We start from the raw sequence: 18,994 nt of genomic DNA, 5'->3' as shown, positions 1-18,994 counted from the left end.
CAGTTTTAACATTTCATTGCCAATTGTTTTTGTATACAACACTTTCTTGTTGCCTTAAGAAATATGCCAAGCATATAGAGCGTGTCGCGTGTAGGAACTGTTTTCTGAACTCTTAGGTAAAGGAAACCATCAACAGTCAAAGATCAAATATAGTCATAATACACTTTGTCCGAACTGTAACCACATCCTTCTTCAGGTCATTTTAAACGAATATACCATTATTGTTCCCCATGTCAAAGCGGCATGGGGTGTGTACGACCCACGCCTTAGCTCAGATATCAAAGTTAAAAATATGACATACTCTTCAGACAGAAACAGCACCATGCATCACGCAATAATTAAATAGCATTCAATAATTTTCTACCGGCTTTTGCGAATACGTCCTGCATCGATAACACACAATTTGTGTCCATAGTTACAATGTCAAGGTCGCAATTAGAGACCGAACGTCATTAAAGAAATTACAGGGCTTAATCATTTATCAGGAAATCCGACAATAATTGCCAACAAATGTTCACTACGTGCAGACAGCGTGTCTCATTAAAAAAAATGTAGCCCTAGCTCAAAGTTAAATGCTTAAATATACCATATAGCATGTTGAGACGGGTTTTCTTCATCATTCGGCGGAATATTTTAAAATTATTTTTAACAAGTGTTCACCATTTGGTAAGGACGTGTTGTATGAAAGGCATGCATGTGTTTCTAAATAAATTGTGAAGGCCCTGTCAATGCTCAGAATATTAGCGTGCTACATTGTGTTCATATTGTAATTTCATCATAACCTAAAATGTAAAATAGCATGCCTCACATGTTAACCCTGTTGAGAGTGCTTGTAGCGCTCATTGCCTGTGCCCAGAGCTTAAAAATCAAAACCACATTTATTTTTTAATAATTATTATTTGAATTTTGCCTTAAAGATCAAGGTCACACTTATTGGTCTAATGTCATATTTAGCCATACAACAGCTTGACAATTCCTCCTGCCTCAGCCATATATTAATGTGTTTTAACAGCACACATACACACCATAATAGGACGATACAGGTCTCACTTAGATACCAAAAGGTCAAAGTTAGCCATACAAAAGATGGGAAATACCAGTATCATCCATATTTTAGCCATATATTCATGAGATATAAAATAAATAACTTGGCACACGTGTTCACCATCAGACGACGACGCGTCGCGTGTAACACTTATACCGCGTCCTTAAAGGAAATAAAACACCTTCTCTGGACTTAACTTAGTCATGTATAATGTTATTTTTAAACAACTAACCACACATGACCATCATGAAGCAGATTGTCGCCTGTTTCACCAGTCTCTCTACCACTTTGGGTTAAAATAATCACATTAAGCCATAAAACAGATTATGGTTCACATTAGTGGAGTTTGAAGGGACTGTAGCAGAATCCGTGCCCTTTGGTCAAATTATTGATTTCTTATAAATGCAATCGCAAATGCTTACAGTACTCTTCTTAATAATGCAGCCGTGGCAGTGATACACAGTATGTCTTAGCTTCTTGTCATTTCAACGTGGATAAAATGGTAAAAAGTACTAAGTGTTACTGTAACAGTTTGATGCTCAAAATCTAGTCAAAGTTATTTGAGTAAAACCAGGGTTCAAGTGGGATCAAGTCCAAGACAAACCTTATAATTTAACTTCCAAAGTTCCAATGAACATCAAATACGTCGCTGAGAAGTGTACAATTTCGTTCACAAAATAGAAAACAAACATTATTGCATGAACAATAAATAGATTTACTTGTTTTAATGCATTTCCATCGCAAAATGTTTGATGTCGGCAGCCATTTACCCTGGTTCTCGTGGTATTTCGATCAAACGATTGCCTCCTTTGAAATTGCCGTAATGTTACAGACAAAACACACTTTTCTTATAAATTATCTTGGAATGTTACATGTTGTTTTCAAATTCTTCAATCATTACTAAAACTTTATTGCATACATTTGAAAATATATATTCAGGGTTTGTATCGATTGTTTGATTGTATAAAGTTTTTATGAACAAATAAATATCTATTAAAATGAATAGAATAATCAATCAAAATGAAAATTAAAATGTCTCTATGATACAACAATTAATATAACGTAATAATCTTTTACACATTTACAGGTAAGGTACACTCTCAAACACTTCGCATAATGTCAGATTATAAACATACACTCATGCATTTTCATACATTTCCAATGATTACATACCATTGAAGGTAAGGTGTTTAACTTTTTAGTTTTCAAAACATGAGCTCAATTTTAAATCTCTGTGTTTAACGTTCGCTTTAATCAAGTTTATGTTATAATTTGTATATTTATTTATGAATTAGATTCTGCTTTCAAACGTATTAATCCGGAACGTGAGCGTTAATTTGTAAAACATAAATTATTAATTATTTTCACGTTTAAATTAATGGAATTCCATTGATACCGCCCTTTCACATCGGAACCTTCAACACATTCGGAAAGAGAAAAAAAAGGAAGTTTCAAATTCTGTAAAGCAAAAGGTTATTATTAAGAACTAACTGACATGTCATTATTAAGGAAACGTTATCTGGTTACACATCCTGGTTATAGTAACACATCCTGATTTGTAATTCGTTTTGAGATCCTTTTCAAATAATAATAATTATAGGTGTTTTGAAATTTCAACGAAACCTCGTTGTTTGCAATATGTAGGATTACAATTAAAAGGGGAACAAAGTACAATGAACTAAAACATCCAAGTTAGTTCACCCAGACCTGGGTTCCATTCCCCACACAGGCTCAACATGTTTCCTTTCAACAATTACTGTTTTGAACATATTCTTTGTATGGATTTTAATTTTCATGTATATTCATATTTTAGGCATTAAAGAAATAATGCAAAGAACAAATATTAATCAACCAATTAAAAAGTACAATATAATCTCACCTTTTGGCATGATATTGCAATTTAATGTCGTTTTTTGATATTCCATGCATTGTTTTGTAATGATCTTAATAACAAAAACTCAACCACATGCCGCAAAATTACATCTTAAGAAAGGCATTTCCTAATCAGTCGCCAGGTGCGATATTTCTGTATAGTAATAATACAATTGCGTATTGATTCATAAACTGCATTTGATTAAGAGCGTATTGTTTAAATAAAAAAGCACCCATGGCCTGCCTTATTTGTATATTGACCCGTACAGCTATCTAAGTTGGTAAAGATCTGGACTTACTGGGGATAATGTGTTCGAATTCCGACATAACGTTATGACTTGAGTGGTGACTGCAAATAGAAACCCAATTATAGCAAATTCCCCTACCTCTGATTCAAATGGGCATTTGAAAACGGCGATAAACCCAAACAACAAACAAACACATACCACAAATACTTTGTGGCGATGCAACTTTAAATAACCAGTTACATCAAACATATACAATGATCTTCTTGTGCATTCCTTAAATATATAAACACTACGACTATACAAATAAAATGTTAGGTATGCGTATTTGTCGAAATAAATGTTTTACATTCCCAAGGGATGAGTAATAGCCAAATAACTGTGTTCACAGTCATATGTTGCTATGAAGATTGAAAAACAGTATCTTGCGTGTACGCGTTTAAATCGCATTACATTGAAATGAATCATTATTGTTAGTTTAACAGCCAAAGTATTTGTTACTGAGAGCGCTCAAAACATATTAAAATGTATCCCATTACCAATAACAACACAATATCAACAGGGGAAACCAATCAGAAATATATACAAATGATACAAAACAATCACTAAAAGAATTCAAAGATAAACATCTTTAAAATATGACAATAATGATTATATGGTTCAGTTGCATTAGCACAGCACAGTGTTTTGAAATGTAATATACTAACATCTCCATATACATTCTAGTATAATATACACATGAGTCGAGAACATACCAACTGTACAATATATGGCGTGTTCGTTTTTAGCCGTACGTTGTTAGTATGCGTTTTATTTTTGCTTTGAGGAGATGATTATTACATCAAAGACAAACAGCTATTATGCTTTAATGATACTACAAATACGGTGTACCAAAAGATTAACATGGGTATGCAAATATGGCAAGTATTTACAAAATATAGTATCAAACTATCTTTTATAAACGGTTATAATTACAATGTTATGAAATACATGTTATCGAATCAATATAAAACTTTTTTTTCCACAAACGAATTCAGAGCATAGGAAAGTGTTTGTCTTCGAATACAATTGCATGTGGCTTTACCTCGGCGGTTTGTAAAATCATTACCCAAAGACAGTCTGATATATCACGTACTTTTTTATTCTTCTTGTACAAATCAAAGTTGGTATTATACAACAGCTTCAGTAAGTTACCATGTGTTTAAACAGATTTAAAAAAAAAACATCAATAATATCACAGAATGATCACTGTTTCGTACAAATAATGTTCATGGCAATATTATATAAATATTTACTTCTTTTATGGTCAGTGTGCGTTGTGTACCACCAGTTTTTATCAACTTTCAACATGTATCACAGTTTATAAACCAATTCAATGTTCTACCGGCTTTTGCGAATACGCCCTGCATCGATAACACACAATTTGTATCATCCACTTTCTAGTTCGCAGATTGAAACGAATAAAGAACACATAATGGTAATGACAAGAAAAGCCAAACAAAGTCACACGTTGCTATGTGACGGGTACCTTTAATCACATGTAGATGTAGTCGTTCAAATAATTTAAAGGTGTAATCCGGATATCCACAACTTTAGAAATACAATCTAATCCTTTGGTACAAAAACACTGCATTGAATAAGCTTGCTTCGTTCTCCCAGAATTTTATTTTTCAAATGTATAAATGAATATATTTATTTAATTTTATCAATCTTCTTGGTTTGAAACACAAATGCATAACACATTATCACAACCACAACGATAAATTGGGGGACACAACTGTTTAAAACATATTGATAAAGAAAAATAAATATTTTATGCTTTCCGGTGGTCTATAGAGTAATATCAGTGAAATAAAACTGGTATTTCACTGCTTGAAACAGTGAATAATAACAGTGAAACATATCGATATTTTTCACTGTTTTAATGTGAAATGACGTCATTTTTTTCGACAAAATGACGTCATTTTTTTCGACAAAATGACGTCATAATAAATCCAGAAAATTATCCAGTTAAACTCTTTTTTAATGTAAATTTACGGTGAAAAAGTATAAAATAAAAAGAAAATTGGTTGGATTCGATGAATATCGATTTTAATTCATTCGTGATCATAAAAAATACATATTTTCAATCGTGGCTGCGCCACTCGTGAAAATATTATTTATTATGATCACTCGTGAAACACAAATGCATAACACATTATCACAACCACAACGATAAATTGGGGGACACAACTGTTTAAAACATATTGATAAAGAAAAAAAAATTATGCTTTCCTGTGGTCTATAGAGAAATATCAGTGAAATAAAACTGGTATTTCACTCCAGCAGCTGGAGTTTCACTTCTTTATATTAAAACAGTGAATGATAACAGTGAAAAATATCGATATTTTTCACTGTTTTAATGTGAAATGACGTCATTTTTTCGACAAAATGACGTCATAAATCCAGCGAAATTATCCAGTTAAACTCTTTTTCAATTTACATTTACGGTGAAAAAGTATAAAATAAAAATAAAATTGGTTGGATTCGATGAATATCAATTTTAATTCATTCGTGATCATAAAAAATACATATTCTCACGAGTGGCGCAGCCACTCGTGAAAATATTATTTATTATGATCACTCGTGAAATAAAATCGATATTCCATCGAATCCAACAAATATCCTCTATTTATTTTATGCCTTCCGGTGGTTTATAGAAAAATATAAGTGAAATAAAACTGGTATTTTACTGTTTCAAACAGTGAAAAATAACAGTGAAAAATAATGATATTTTTCACTGTTCTACTGTGAAATGACGTCATTTTTTCGACGAAATGACGTCATAAATCCAGCGACATTATCCAGTTAAACTCTTTTACAAAGTGAATAAACGTTGAAATAAGCATAAAATAAAAAGACAATTTGTTATATTTAATGGAATATCGATTTTAATTCGCTCGTGATCATAAACAATACATATTTTCACTCGTGGCTGCGTCACTCGTGAAAATATTATTGTTTATGATCACTCGTGAAATAAAATCGATATTTCATCGAATCCAACAAATATCCTCTATTTATTGCAGGGTCCTGATAACTGGAGTTTTTGGAGACCACAGGCCGTGGAAACTTCACATGTTTCGGTCTTACATGAAAGGATACAAGCAAGCAGAAAAAAGGATTTTATCGCATCAAACCACCAAATGGTGATTCCACATTTTTTATTTCATTCTTTGAGGTAGCACACTTTCGTATACGAAAGTACAAAAACAACAGTTAAAGGACTTATCAATACAATGTACCCATGGTATTAAAAGCTTTATTTTACAACTGTGATCTAGCTATCGCTACAAACACATTAACATAAACGGGTAAGTATGATAGACTTAATTAACTCTGTTTTAAATTTAACTATAAATACAATATCGTTTACTTAAAAGAACAAGATTCAGCCGATACCGACGTTTACTCGTATATGATGGGGAACCATCAGACGTCCATTTGTTGTATTGACACATGGGCTTTTCCCGACAGTGTGCATGCATGTCTTTTGAATGATTTTATGGCTAAAACTATTTGCTAATGTAAAAACAGTTTTGTTTATATTCTCGTTCTACTTCTTCTGAGCTTTTGTTATATTTTTTATTATCCATGTTAAATCGGCTTTGTATATTTTTTAATAAGATCATATACACTCTGACTTAATATTATTTTAGAAATGCTAAAGATTAGGTGTTTTTCTTTTACCCAGAGCAGTTCATCTGGGAGTCAGCCCGCAGCACGTCTGCAGCGCCTTCATACTTTCATCCGTACAATCAGTTCCTTGATGGAGGCTTGATGTCCAACAACCCTACCCTTGACATTCTCACGGAAATTCACGAATTTAAGAAAGAACAAACGGTGAGCACGGTTTAAATAATAAAAAAAAAACAATATACAAAACAATAACACTTAAGTGTGTCTAAAAGGTACCCACACACCATTTTTAATCAAATTAAGTAAATGCTATTGAATGTTAACGAAGAACAGATAACTTGTACATTTTACCAGTGTTCGCGTTTACGCCGTTAACATATCTTACTACGCAGTGAATTTGCCATAGTCGAAGATAATTATTGACCGTTGCACCCATGGGAGGGACAACATTTCAATCGACACACTACCTGTGTCCAAAAAAAAACAGAAATTGACAAATGATGTCATGTGATAAAATAAAAATATGATATTCGTATGTAATTTGGTAGTTATGCAAATAACTTTGTTTTAGTTTGTATATTGCGATAAAACTCTATAATTTTCTAAACATTTTTTATTTATTTTTACAATGATTAATGATATTTATTTGATGATAGGAAATATATAAATTGAATAATGGGTTATTTAAATTGTTTAAACATAAACGTATATGCTTGAAATTGTAAGCAAAAATTAGGATGCAAACTATTGCGGTGACATTGAATCCCCTGACAACGCATACACTGGTTTATCGTGAAGCTGCAAACATGTCTAATTGTCATGTCGTGTTTTAACCACTTTATTTTTACCCTAAGCACATTGACACATGCGATATTAGGAATACTAATACAATTTACGGTACATTAACAGGCTGAGGGTATGCACATTGTTTTCATGTGTTTGCATATTTATCAAATACACATACTTACGTTCACAAGGCGATTAAGATGTATCTAGTGCGATCATATTTCACACAAAATTATTAATTAACAAAACGAAGGAAATCACTAGTTATGTGCCGGAAGGCTTAAGTTTTCTGTTTAGAACTGCATGCTACATTGTGCGTTTATTACTTTCGTTCATAAAGGGTCAAGGTTTGAACACAATAATACGATCTCTTCAATTTGTTGTTAAGTTACTTAATAGATCGGCGCTATGTTACTTCAAACACATCGTTTAATTTGCGTTGTATGTGTTCCGATTATGGTTGCAGAAAAAAGCTGTTTCAGGTCGATCATTGGACGTGGTGGTTTCACTTGGTTGCGGCCATGTGGACTACATACCTGTCACAGTCCCAGACCTAACCTCTGGTGGTGTAGGTGCGATCATACCCTGGCTGAACTTCGCTAAAGACCTATTTTATCATGTACATTTAATCTTAACAAAGTTCTTGCTGAGATTGCAAATAAATGTTTCGAATAACTGAAGTTCGTGGTTAAAAGATGAACGTTACCGACGATAACAGTTACTGTACTTGTATATTAACAATAGATGACGCTTATAATGAAGCGCATGGTTCTTTTCACATTTTATCGAAATAATAGAATATCCATCGATTATTTTCATAAGACAGGTGGCTTTTTTTTTTCGCCGTAGCTGTCTAACCTCACGTTTACACTTAATGTATTGTGATATTTTATCACACCAGTCGCACTCGGTTACCATTATGAATGTAGGGAACTAAAACCTAAGTTATATCGATTTACGAAAAATAATTACTATACATGAAGCATTTATTTTGGGATTGTACAAAGAATAATGTATTGTGGGTGACTTTTTATATTATCTGATGCCAGACAATTCTGATATGGGGTTGCAAAAAAGGGAGTCTTATTAATATTTTATTTGTCTCTAAGAAAAATTTGTTTCAACAATAATGAACAAAAACGCTTATATATACCTATTTGCAGAATGCTTTTAGTAATTTATGCAAATGAGACAGCTATAAAGTTCGGTCGCTTTGTATTCATTAAACTAACGAAATTGTTCTGCATACAATTATAATCACCAGCATTTTAATGCACATTTAGCCAAAATTTACAAAAATCAGATTCAACAATTATTATTACATTACTATTGTTTTTTGTTGTAAAACATATACAATATCATTTATATTTATTATTAAACATGGCTTGGGCGAACATGAGTTTTTATTTCATAAACAATGACGTTTAATATTGTTTTGAAAACCTTTCATGTATGTAATTGTTTCTACTACTCCACTTATATTTAGAAACATGTAAAAAAAATCCATTTTAAACTACGCCTTTGAAAGCTCGGTTCTAACTGCAGAGGTAGGACTGGTTACGAGCTAAGCCCTGTCATATCCTGCCGCCTTGACACACAACGTCATAATGATCGATTAAAAGATGTTTTAATTAATTGAGCTCATGTTTTTAGCTTTCATTTTATTTTATGTAAGCGGCTGCCAATTATGAAACGTTTTTTTTTTTGGTAGAACTTAAACACACAAGCTGTTTACTAGAACATCGTAAAGGTCTTAAGCATATTACTCACAAAGCAGCGTTTACATTTAAACCCAAAGAGTTGGTGTCAACTTCAGGTTACAATATCGGACGGGCAACCGACGGATCGTGCAAGTGCTTGGTGCGAGATGATGAATGTACCGTTCTTCCGGTTGTCACCGCTCCTGACAGAGGAAGTTCCCCTGGACTGTGTCGATAAACAAAAGCTCGAGCAGATGATTCAGGAAACAAAATCCTATATCGGGGAACAAATGGATAGCATAACGAAGATCGCGCAGTATTTGAAAAGGTAGATCGCGAATTATTATTTTGAGAACTGATTGAAGGTCATCCTGAAATTAAAAACAATGATCTTAGTGGGAAGGCTGTGAACATTTTATTTAAAAAAATGACTGGAACATGATTTTAAAGTGTTGACGAACTAACGAGCAATGCTTTCTTTGAATTTACATCTACGACGTCGTCTGAACTATATAGAAAACGATTATTTTCCAATGTAGTCTTAAATACATTTGCGCAAAATCCATGGAGCTTTACTATAGGCCGCTTTTTCTAGCTGCTTACAAGGATTTTATTAAGGATTTAAATTAATTGCATTGTGTACACATTGAAACTCTATAATTATATCTTTAATTTTCTTAGAGTCACATTCCGTACTTGATCGCGCCTTACTCCCGTGAATTTGGTTTTTTAAATCCGTTTATGCTAATTATTAACTATTTCTGTTTAAGAGCCTGAAGAATACCACTCAACGTGTCTCACCAGCTTGCGGTCAGGCTTTCAAGAATTGTGCAAGACTGCGACTGCTTTGCTAACAAAGAGGATGAACTTTTGTATAATATGTTACATGTAATTCGTTTACTTTTTTTATCTTTATACGCATACATGTGTTCGTTGGCATTCATTTTTTCTTGTTTAGAAAACCTACTTAACATTTTTAAAATGCGTTTTGTTTTTCAAGTGTATTTTTATTTTATTTTAGTGTGTTTGCATTGATTTGAGGCTCTGTTTGTTTACTTTAAAAAACAAAAATCAAAAGATAACTTTGTTTTAATGCTTAAATAATTGTTCAATAATATCAATTAAAAATGTATTGGATATTATTGTCAAGAATTACATTCATACAATACTAAGCAATGCTCACACATTATTATATTTGGATATGATTTAAAATGCGACATATTGTACACACTGTATAGTTTGGGAGTATGTTCGTTTTATGTATAAAACATTTATATATATAATGTTGTTTGTTAAATCCTATTTTATCAGTATATTAAAAAGGATCTTAAATGTTAATGAATTGAAAATCGCATGATGTAATCAGTTCTTGAGATAAACATTTATTGCACAACTCAAATACTAGACGAGTTTAATGCTAGCACATCTAATTTACTTCACAATGTACTATTAGACAATCTGGATAATGTCTTGAATACTTCTGCACTTGTTTATGGTTTAGATAGTCGTGAGTTCTTATGGAACAACAATTACGTCAAGTACTTTTGTTTAACAAACTTGTTTACCTCTACATATAGCATACATTTTAAAAATGTGGAGCTCTAAGGTCATAATCCGTAGAACTAAATACATTCCAGTTCGAAACTTACTGCATTCTTTATATGACCTTTCAGGTCATGTTTTACCTATCCTTGTCGAATATCTGCTGATCTTATTTTAGATTATTTCCGTAATTTAGTAATGATGAGTTCGTCCTTTTATATGAATATAAAGTGTAAGAAATTCAGCATCATGATTTTCTCGCTCAATTTGTGTCTCCGATACAAACAATCAATCAAATGTTAAGGCTGTTATTAAAAAAATCCAATGTAAAAAGTGGAATGCCTTCGAAATATCTGAACGAAAAGCGATATAAAACGTAATAAAAATCATATCTATATTCGTTGAAAATTAATTAATTCCGAAAAACAATTATTTAAAATAAGAATATTCCCAGGTACCACGAAAACGTACTTATGAATGTAAAAAGTACACAAATATAAATCCACAAAAATACAACTGCATGACAGTCACATATACAAGTTCATAACATTTTCTAAACAAAAGAGGATATATTTGAGTGCCAAACTAATTTATACAGGGATTTTTATGAATTTTTATTTGAAAAATAACCGTCAATTCATCTTTTTAAATGTACAAAATGCTTTTTTATTCAGACCTTTTAATTAAACCCATTTTAAATAAGGTGCATTATTGATGATGAACTTTGTCTATAGCTTGCATAATAAACTACAACCTTTGTTTGCCAATAAGCACGTCATACTTCATATAATATTCGAAACACACTGAAACATATTTTAAAGATATTGAACTTCACACAAGCGTATATACAGATATATGTTCCTTTAATTTTTCTTCATTAACTAAATCCAAAAATATTATTTATACTGTATAAAACTTGTTTGTTATTTGACCAGTTAACACGACAATTTATTCTTTATTACACAAATGTAAATAATGTGCATAAAAAACTTTGTATTTGAAGCGTCAGATATTTGGTAGCGTGATATAATTATAATCAATATTTACAGCCAACAGTTCAAACAAGTTGCCACAGAGTTATTGAAATGATATGGAGTAATTTGCCCCATGCTAAAGTGAACACATTTTGTGAAGAAAAACAATTCAAAACATTTAAATATTACGTTATACACACTTCACAATGAAGTTTGTCTCTTTCAAACGATATTTACAGAACTACCGGTTTATCTCTTATGCATGTTTGGTCTTCGATCATGAGTGTTAAGTAATTAACTGCCTTTACAAAAATGTAAATGTTCCTTTCAAGATATTTAAAAAAAGAAGACGAAAATATCGTCAATTAATCTGTGACAAGACCATTTATCTTGAATCTTGATCAGTTGGAGGTGGATCTTCGTTGGCATCCTGGAAATACAGAATACACCAAAGTTATTTAATAACTTTATCTAAATGAAATATAACGCACAAGTATATGCTGCTTTGCGCATAATTATTAACGATATTAATATTTGAACGGTACATTGGTGTAGAAAATATTCATTGAAGCTTTCAAGCTTTATGGGCGCGAGTTCAAACTCTATTCAGACCATTTATATATTTTGTTACATTTTAACTTTTGTTAATGATGTCATCAATTAAGTACTGCTACTATTAATGTTATATTCACAATCACTATTGTTTGCGATTCCACGGTCTTATTGAATATTTACTTTCTTTTAGGAAAATAAAAACCAATATTCTCCTTTAATAGAACATGAGCACAATAGGATTTACGAGACTACAAGTATTAAACTACATTTGATGACTGAACTTTACTTGAATTTATGAAGCCTGTTCACAACAATAGCATTACGTTATAACATTCTGAAATAAGATAGTTAATATACAGGTAATAGCAGCTTTTTGATGCACTATGTTTCCTAAAATCTAAATACATGCATACAATATCAGTAAAATTACCTTATTTGACGTTGGCTATATTTTACGACGGCTTCCAAATTATCTTTTGAGCGAAACTAAAGGTTTATTAGCGCCATTTGCAAGCTCCACGCATTTTCGTTCCAGCGAATTGACTTTTACAACACTAATATTTACAACTCAGCCTAATTATAGACATAAAACACTTTTGCCCCATCACACACTGTATTTAGTTGTTTCGAAAATACTATTACCGTACTTCGTGTCAAAGGTCAAATACAGTGGACGTAAACAATAACTATTCACTACGATATAAATTCGTACCACAATGATGCTTTATTAATTGTGTAATATTACTTCAAAAAGTACCATTAATATATTGCAAAAGAGCTGGGAGCATTTTTAACACCCACTATATTCAATTAATTAATGCACACGTTCATTTAAATATTTATACGCAACACGCTTTTTTACGTTGATAGCTATTTGTTGTTTTGTTCGTTTGTTTGTTGTTGTTATTTCTTTTTACACAAATCGATTGCCTTTGTTGAATAATTATACTAAAAATGGATTAACCCACGATGTGTTTGCAAATGCTGATGACACGTTATTATAACGTTCTTATAACGTTCTGCGAATGTTAGGAATGTAACGATGCAAGTTGGTTTCCCGATAACGTTCCAACAAAAACGCTGTAAGAACGTTACAGGAACGTTACACTTTTTAAGTCCACCGATACATAATTGGATCGTAAAAATATACTGCTCAAATGTGACTTTCATAACATATATTTCATATAACTAACATAAGTTACTAATACTGATACTTTGATTTTTGTTACAACGTTCTTAAAACGTTCTGGGAACTGCTTCTACAGTAAACAAAAAGCGATCAAATTTACATCTTAATTTGTTAATAAATCGTGACCATTCATCCGCTTAAGAGTTTTCCATTACTTAAGACTTACACGGGCTTGTCGACTACATTAGCTTCGGACGAAGAAGCTTAAATAGCCATTAGCCTTCTTATTGCACCATGCACATGTAAGCAGTTATTCAATTTACTAGTGGCGCTTTTATTGATATTATATCGAACCGTGCCAGAACTTGAATGTACAAATGGCCACACAAGAGTTATAATAAACTGCAGAATAACAAATACACGTAGCAATGGTAATTGCACACCGACGATAAATTGACGTAAAATAACGCATAAAGCCGAAAACACTTATGTCGCTATTTGTCGCATTTGCATTGCTAAATGCCGAAAAACGAATCTTAATATAGTATCAGTAACGCTAGCAGTCGGTCGCAAATGGTGTATCAATAACGTTTATTGTCAAAACAAACATACATGGTACATGACGCAACATCAACGATTAATGTATTATCTCTTTTTTCGCTCACTTTTAAGTTAATTCTATCCTTACATAATCTTTTCGAACATTCATTCGCTCTGAAAATATTACTGTTTCTAACAGTTTAAACTTACACACTCAGTGAATATCAACATCGCACAAAGTTTAAAAAATACGTCCGTTACGGTTCAAGATTGCATGAAGAAATAAACGAGTTAATTTTACCTTTGTTCTTAAATATGTGAATCCATCGTTACGATAATAATTTATGTTATTTGAAACATTAAGTTTTTGTAGCCTTTGGTTTGGCTTCAATATTTTAATCGAAAGCTATCTTTTAATCCACAAGAGAGTATTAAACGAAACTTGAAGGAATTGATTAATGGTTTATTCTCGCTCGATGTTATTCAAATCGTTGCGATCCGTTGCATATGAAGGTAACCAAAGCTTCAAAAATATAAATAAAATAATCATTAAACCACAAAACCGTCGGCTCGAAACCGCAAAAGTCAGAAGTTTATTTGATATGAAGCATTATCCGATGGTCTTTAACTGTTTTACGAGATCTAAACTGTTTACGACCCATGATTTATTTAGACCTTCATAACGGACACGTATATTAAATCTGAAACCGCAAATAGATATAAAAACAGCTTACAAAGTAAGTAAATCGAAATCGAATTTCTCATGTTGTTTTTAAAACTAGGTTCGTAACGTTTTGCACTGTTCATCAAGTAATTTCGTGTTAATCATGCCAATTGGGTCAAATTTGGTCAAGTTTTCAAGTTACATGATAAAGTTAAATATCGTCTGAAACCGCAAGGATCGGGTCTAATATTTTGTCAGTAACATAAAAGATAGATCTCTACAAGTATGCTTCAATTTTGCCCCTGTTATAAATATTGGCCCCGTCCTGTTTACGCGTCTATTGTAAATCATGCATCTGGGGTCTTTATTAGCCCCGCCCTATGTGTAACTTAGTATCCTTCTTTGTATATAATAAAACAAAGTCTACTCTGAAACCGCCGTATTTTTATTATATATATATATATATATATATATATATATATATATATATATATATATATATATAATTTGTTTTGTGGTTCGGTACTGTATTTGTTTTGCGGTACAGAGCTTGGTTAACAGTTAAGTCGCAATGATTTATCTTATACTCAAAGTAATATGTTAACCCACAAAACTGCCAGGAACAATTAAGTGTGCGTTTTCTTTCTCGCAATGCTGCAGAAAACGACGTGGTCTACTATGTTGGACTTATTTTGACAAAATATGGTTTCTGCTTAGGCGAATTCATACTGTTAACATCGCAATCGAAGAGGGCAAAACACGTATCTAAGAAAAAAACCTCTCAAACCATGGATGAAACTGACGCTATGTGCACATCACACAGATACGCGGAAACCTAGATTAAGCGACATATTGTCTCTCCAAATCATTCCAAACAAATATCAGCATATATTACTTAAATCAATACGATCGTTGCAAATGCGGTGTTGACGACTGGTAAGCATCCGATGATCCCTGGCTAGCCGCGCTTTGCACCAAAGTTGTTTACGTTCAGTATAATAAGCGTTTCATGGCGTGGTTATTTTGACTCGTATTCGCTACACAAATGCGATTTTAATCTGCAGTTTTTGGTGTTCTTCGATCACGGATATATTCATGTACGTGAACAATGCTACAAGTATGTGTTTCTTCGTGCGTTCGGTGCAAAATCAACTGGTGTCCAAACCGAGTCATCCGAAAAAAGGGTACAGTTTGCCTATCGAAATGCATTTTGGAGGGTTTATGTTGGATTGTGTGATGATAGTATTAGGAGGAATTTATTGTATACTTTAGTTTAAGTACCACAGGTATGTCTTGTTGAGTTTCTTGACAGTCAAAACAGTATTAAAAAAAACGTTCAAATTTAGGATAAATCATCACGTGTTTTGTTTTCTAAACCAAGAGTCAAATCATAATACCACAGTTTGTTTTATTGGTCGGGTAGTAACATCTGCATTTGTTTAATGGGTCGGGTAGTAACATCTGCATTTGTTTTGTGGAATAGAGCTCGGTTTAAAGTTTAGGATCAGCCGCAATGATTTCTGAAGACTATTTTTAAACTGAAATATTAATTGCTCTGACAGGAAGAATAAATTATAGAATATGACTGTGTGTCGATTCTTGTTCAGATGCTTATCTCTTGTCACACAATCCATATCAATAGAACAGTTTCAATTTTCTACCCAAAACCTGTGAAACACTTGTAAGCCATTTGAAATGTTGTCTCTTGAATGCAAATATGTTTCACAATAACCTCTGCTAACAGTCAGAAACTGGAAAAAAGTTAAAAGCGCACGAAATGCTTCTTTTGACTTGATGTAACTGAATACCATGCACTACTTAATATGTGAGAATATTTCAGTTTTTATCAGAGGTAGCATAAAAAGCAATAAATTTTCTATCCAGCTTTGTACTATAGAATGTAGCTCACCATATTGTGCCACTCAAATATTTCCGTTTGTGTATATTCATGACTGCTATGCAGAGTTTCAGATGTTTTGAACCAAACAGATTATACAGGGTAAATTTTAATGTAAGTGCTTACTAGAAAATACATTTTATCACTTGTTTTCAACCAAACATAACATGCCGCTTTTGTACATCAAAATTCATATTAATATTTTATATGGTAATATCACACACACAGAGTTAGTTTGCAAAATTTCACAAAATGACCTGTATGTTCATCTTTCAACAGAAACAAAATATATTAGACAGCTTCACTTGACAATGCTCAGTGTATATTTCCACAATTCTGAAATTTAAATTCGTGCAAGTGCAGCACTGAACTGTAGAAAGTAATTTACACTCTACTTTACACACACTGTGCACTCAAGAGAAGAGAACAGAATTTACAAATGTAGTTCATTAACTGTTATTATCAGTATTCACATGGTTGTGTAAAGTTGACAAATATCATGATACTATGGTATACTATGTGAAATTCTAAACTGGAACATGTCAGCTAATACAGTGATCTGTTTCAACATTGAAATCAATTATTGTGACAAGACCTGTTCATTTTGGCCAGCATAATTCCTTATACACAGTCAACATTAATTTTCATTAAGAACTGCTACAGACATGATCAGATAATTCAACATTGTTGAACCAGTTTCAATTGCATACAGCCTCCAAAAATGCTTTCTTGACTCATAATATGGTTTCACAGTCTCAGCCAGAACTGGGGCGTGAACCCAGATTTCTTTTTCACACAAGAAAGCGTTTTGCATTTAACCATTCTGACTTTTGATCAGATCAACCAGGTAGAGTCAATATACATTGAAATGATTTTGGAAGACAGACATGAAATAGCCAAAATTTCCATTTATCTGTGTGTGTATTTTTCATGTTACTTCTAAAATCTCAAATATCTACTATAGGCATTGATCAGAAAAATGACCAGTATGCACAGTTGTACATTTCACAAATTCATACAACGATGAGATCCACACTGTTTAGTCAATATGCATTTAAATGATTTGGGTCACAAACATAAAATAGCCAAAATTTCCAGTTTTCTGTGTTAATACCTGTTTTTATCTACTTTACAACAAACATGTTTTGGAGAATTTACTTTAAAATTAGCAAATATCTATTCTATGGGGAATGATTAGAAGAATTGACCTGACTGTGGATGTTCACTTGTGCATTTCACAAATTCATACTATGATGAGATGAATTCATCCACACTTTTGAGTGAATCTGCCCATAAAATGGTCACAAACATGCCTGCAAAATAAATTTCCAGTTTTCTGTGTTAATACCCTTTTTTATTCACTTTACAACAAACATGTTATGAAGGCTTTACTTTAGAATTTGCAAATATCTATACTATGGGGAATGATTATAAGAATTGACCTGACTGTGGATGTACAGTTGTGCGGTTTTGATTTTGACAGTGTTTTACTACTCATAAAATGAACATGAATTGATCCACACTATTTAGTCAATATGCATTGTTATCATAAAATGATTTGGGTCACAAACATGCCTGCAAAATAGCCCAAATGTCAATTTTTCTCTTTTAATACCTTTTTTTATGCACTTTACAACAAACATGTTATGAAGGCTTTACTTTAGAATTTGCCAATATGTATACTTTGGGGAATGCTTAGAAAATTTGACAGACTTACATAGGGTACAGAAAACACTTATTTGTTCACAAATATTAAAACATATGTGACTAGACATTATTATGCTGGTAAATTACAGGGTTCCCGCTGTCGATCGCCATTGGCGCCATTTGCGACAAAATAAAAAATCTGTCGACAAATTTCGTAAATGGCGATTTTAAAAAAATCGGCATTTTTCTGCGTACATATTTTCTTAAAATGACAAAAGACGCTGTGTTTACCAATTTGCTTTACGGCAGTCGTAATACTATAGATTTCCATGATGTAAGCGATACAGCTGTAATCAATGGAGCGTGGTGCTGACTGCAGACTACCGCAAAGTGGCATGTTATGGTGATAATTGCGATTATTTGGGGTGTTGTTGCAAGTTATCTTAATTACCAAGTCTGGAAGGATGAAACACCGATCAAAACACAGCTTGATTTGTGGTGATAATCAACAATCATGTACGGATGCAGGGAAACAAACAGCGGTTGGCCAGTCTGTTTGTTTGGTAAGTAGTTTCCCTTCATGCGTGGTTAACCAAACATGATTGATTAGTGCTATATAAACGTGACATAATATACTCAGTTTCACTCGTCAAAATGGGAAATTCACAGTGCATGACCCCTATAAAAAAGCGAACTTTAGAATCAGATGATTTTGAAACT

The 18,994-nt window shown here is 32.4% G+C and overlaps 2 protein-coding genes across 2 annotated transcripts in view; one reads left to right on the top strand and one right to left on the bottom strand.

The window, feature by feature from the left end:
- LOC127838884 (baculoviral IAP repeat-containing protein 3-like) overlaps window positions 1-18,994 on the bottom strand; it is a 219,464-nt gene that overhangs the window by 100,196 nt on the left and 100,274 nt on the right. The gene's annotated exons all lie outside the window — the stretch shown is intronic.
- On the top strand, window positions 4,066-10,361 carry LOC127839653 (85/88 kDa calcium-independent phospholipase A2-like). The gene is made up of 4 exons (XM_052368036.1): window positions 4,066-4,069; window positions 6,896-7,044; window positions 9,443-9,654; window positions 10,097-10,361. Exons 1-4 carry the CDS (start codon window positions 4,066-4,068, stop codon window positions 10,101-10,103), a joined length of 372 nt encoding a protein of 123 aa, XP_052223996.1. The 3' UTR covers window positions 10,104-10,361.

Source organism: Dreissena polymorpha, chromosome 7, assembly GCF_020536995.1.
Source record: "Dreissena polymorpha isolate Duluth1 chromosome 7, UMN_Dpol_1.0, whole genome shotgun sequence".
Taxonomy (NCBI): domain Eukaryota; kingdom Metazoa; phylum Mollusca; class Bivalvia; order Myida; family Dreissenidae; genus Dreissena; species Dreissena polymorpha.
Note: the sequence above shows the minus strand (reverse complement) of the source record. Positions and strands in the feature narration are given on the sequence as shown.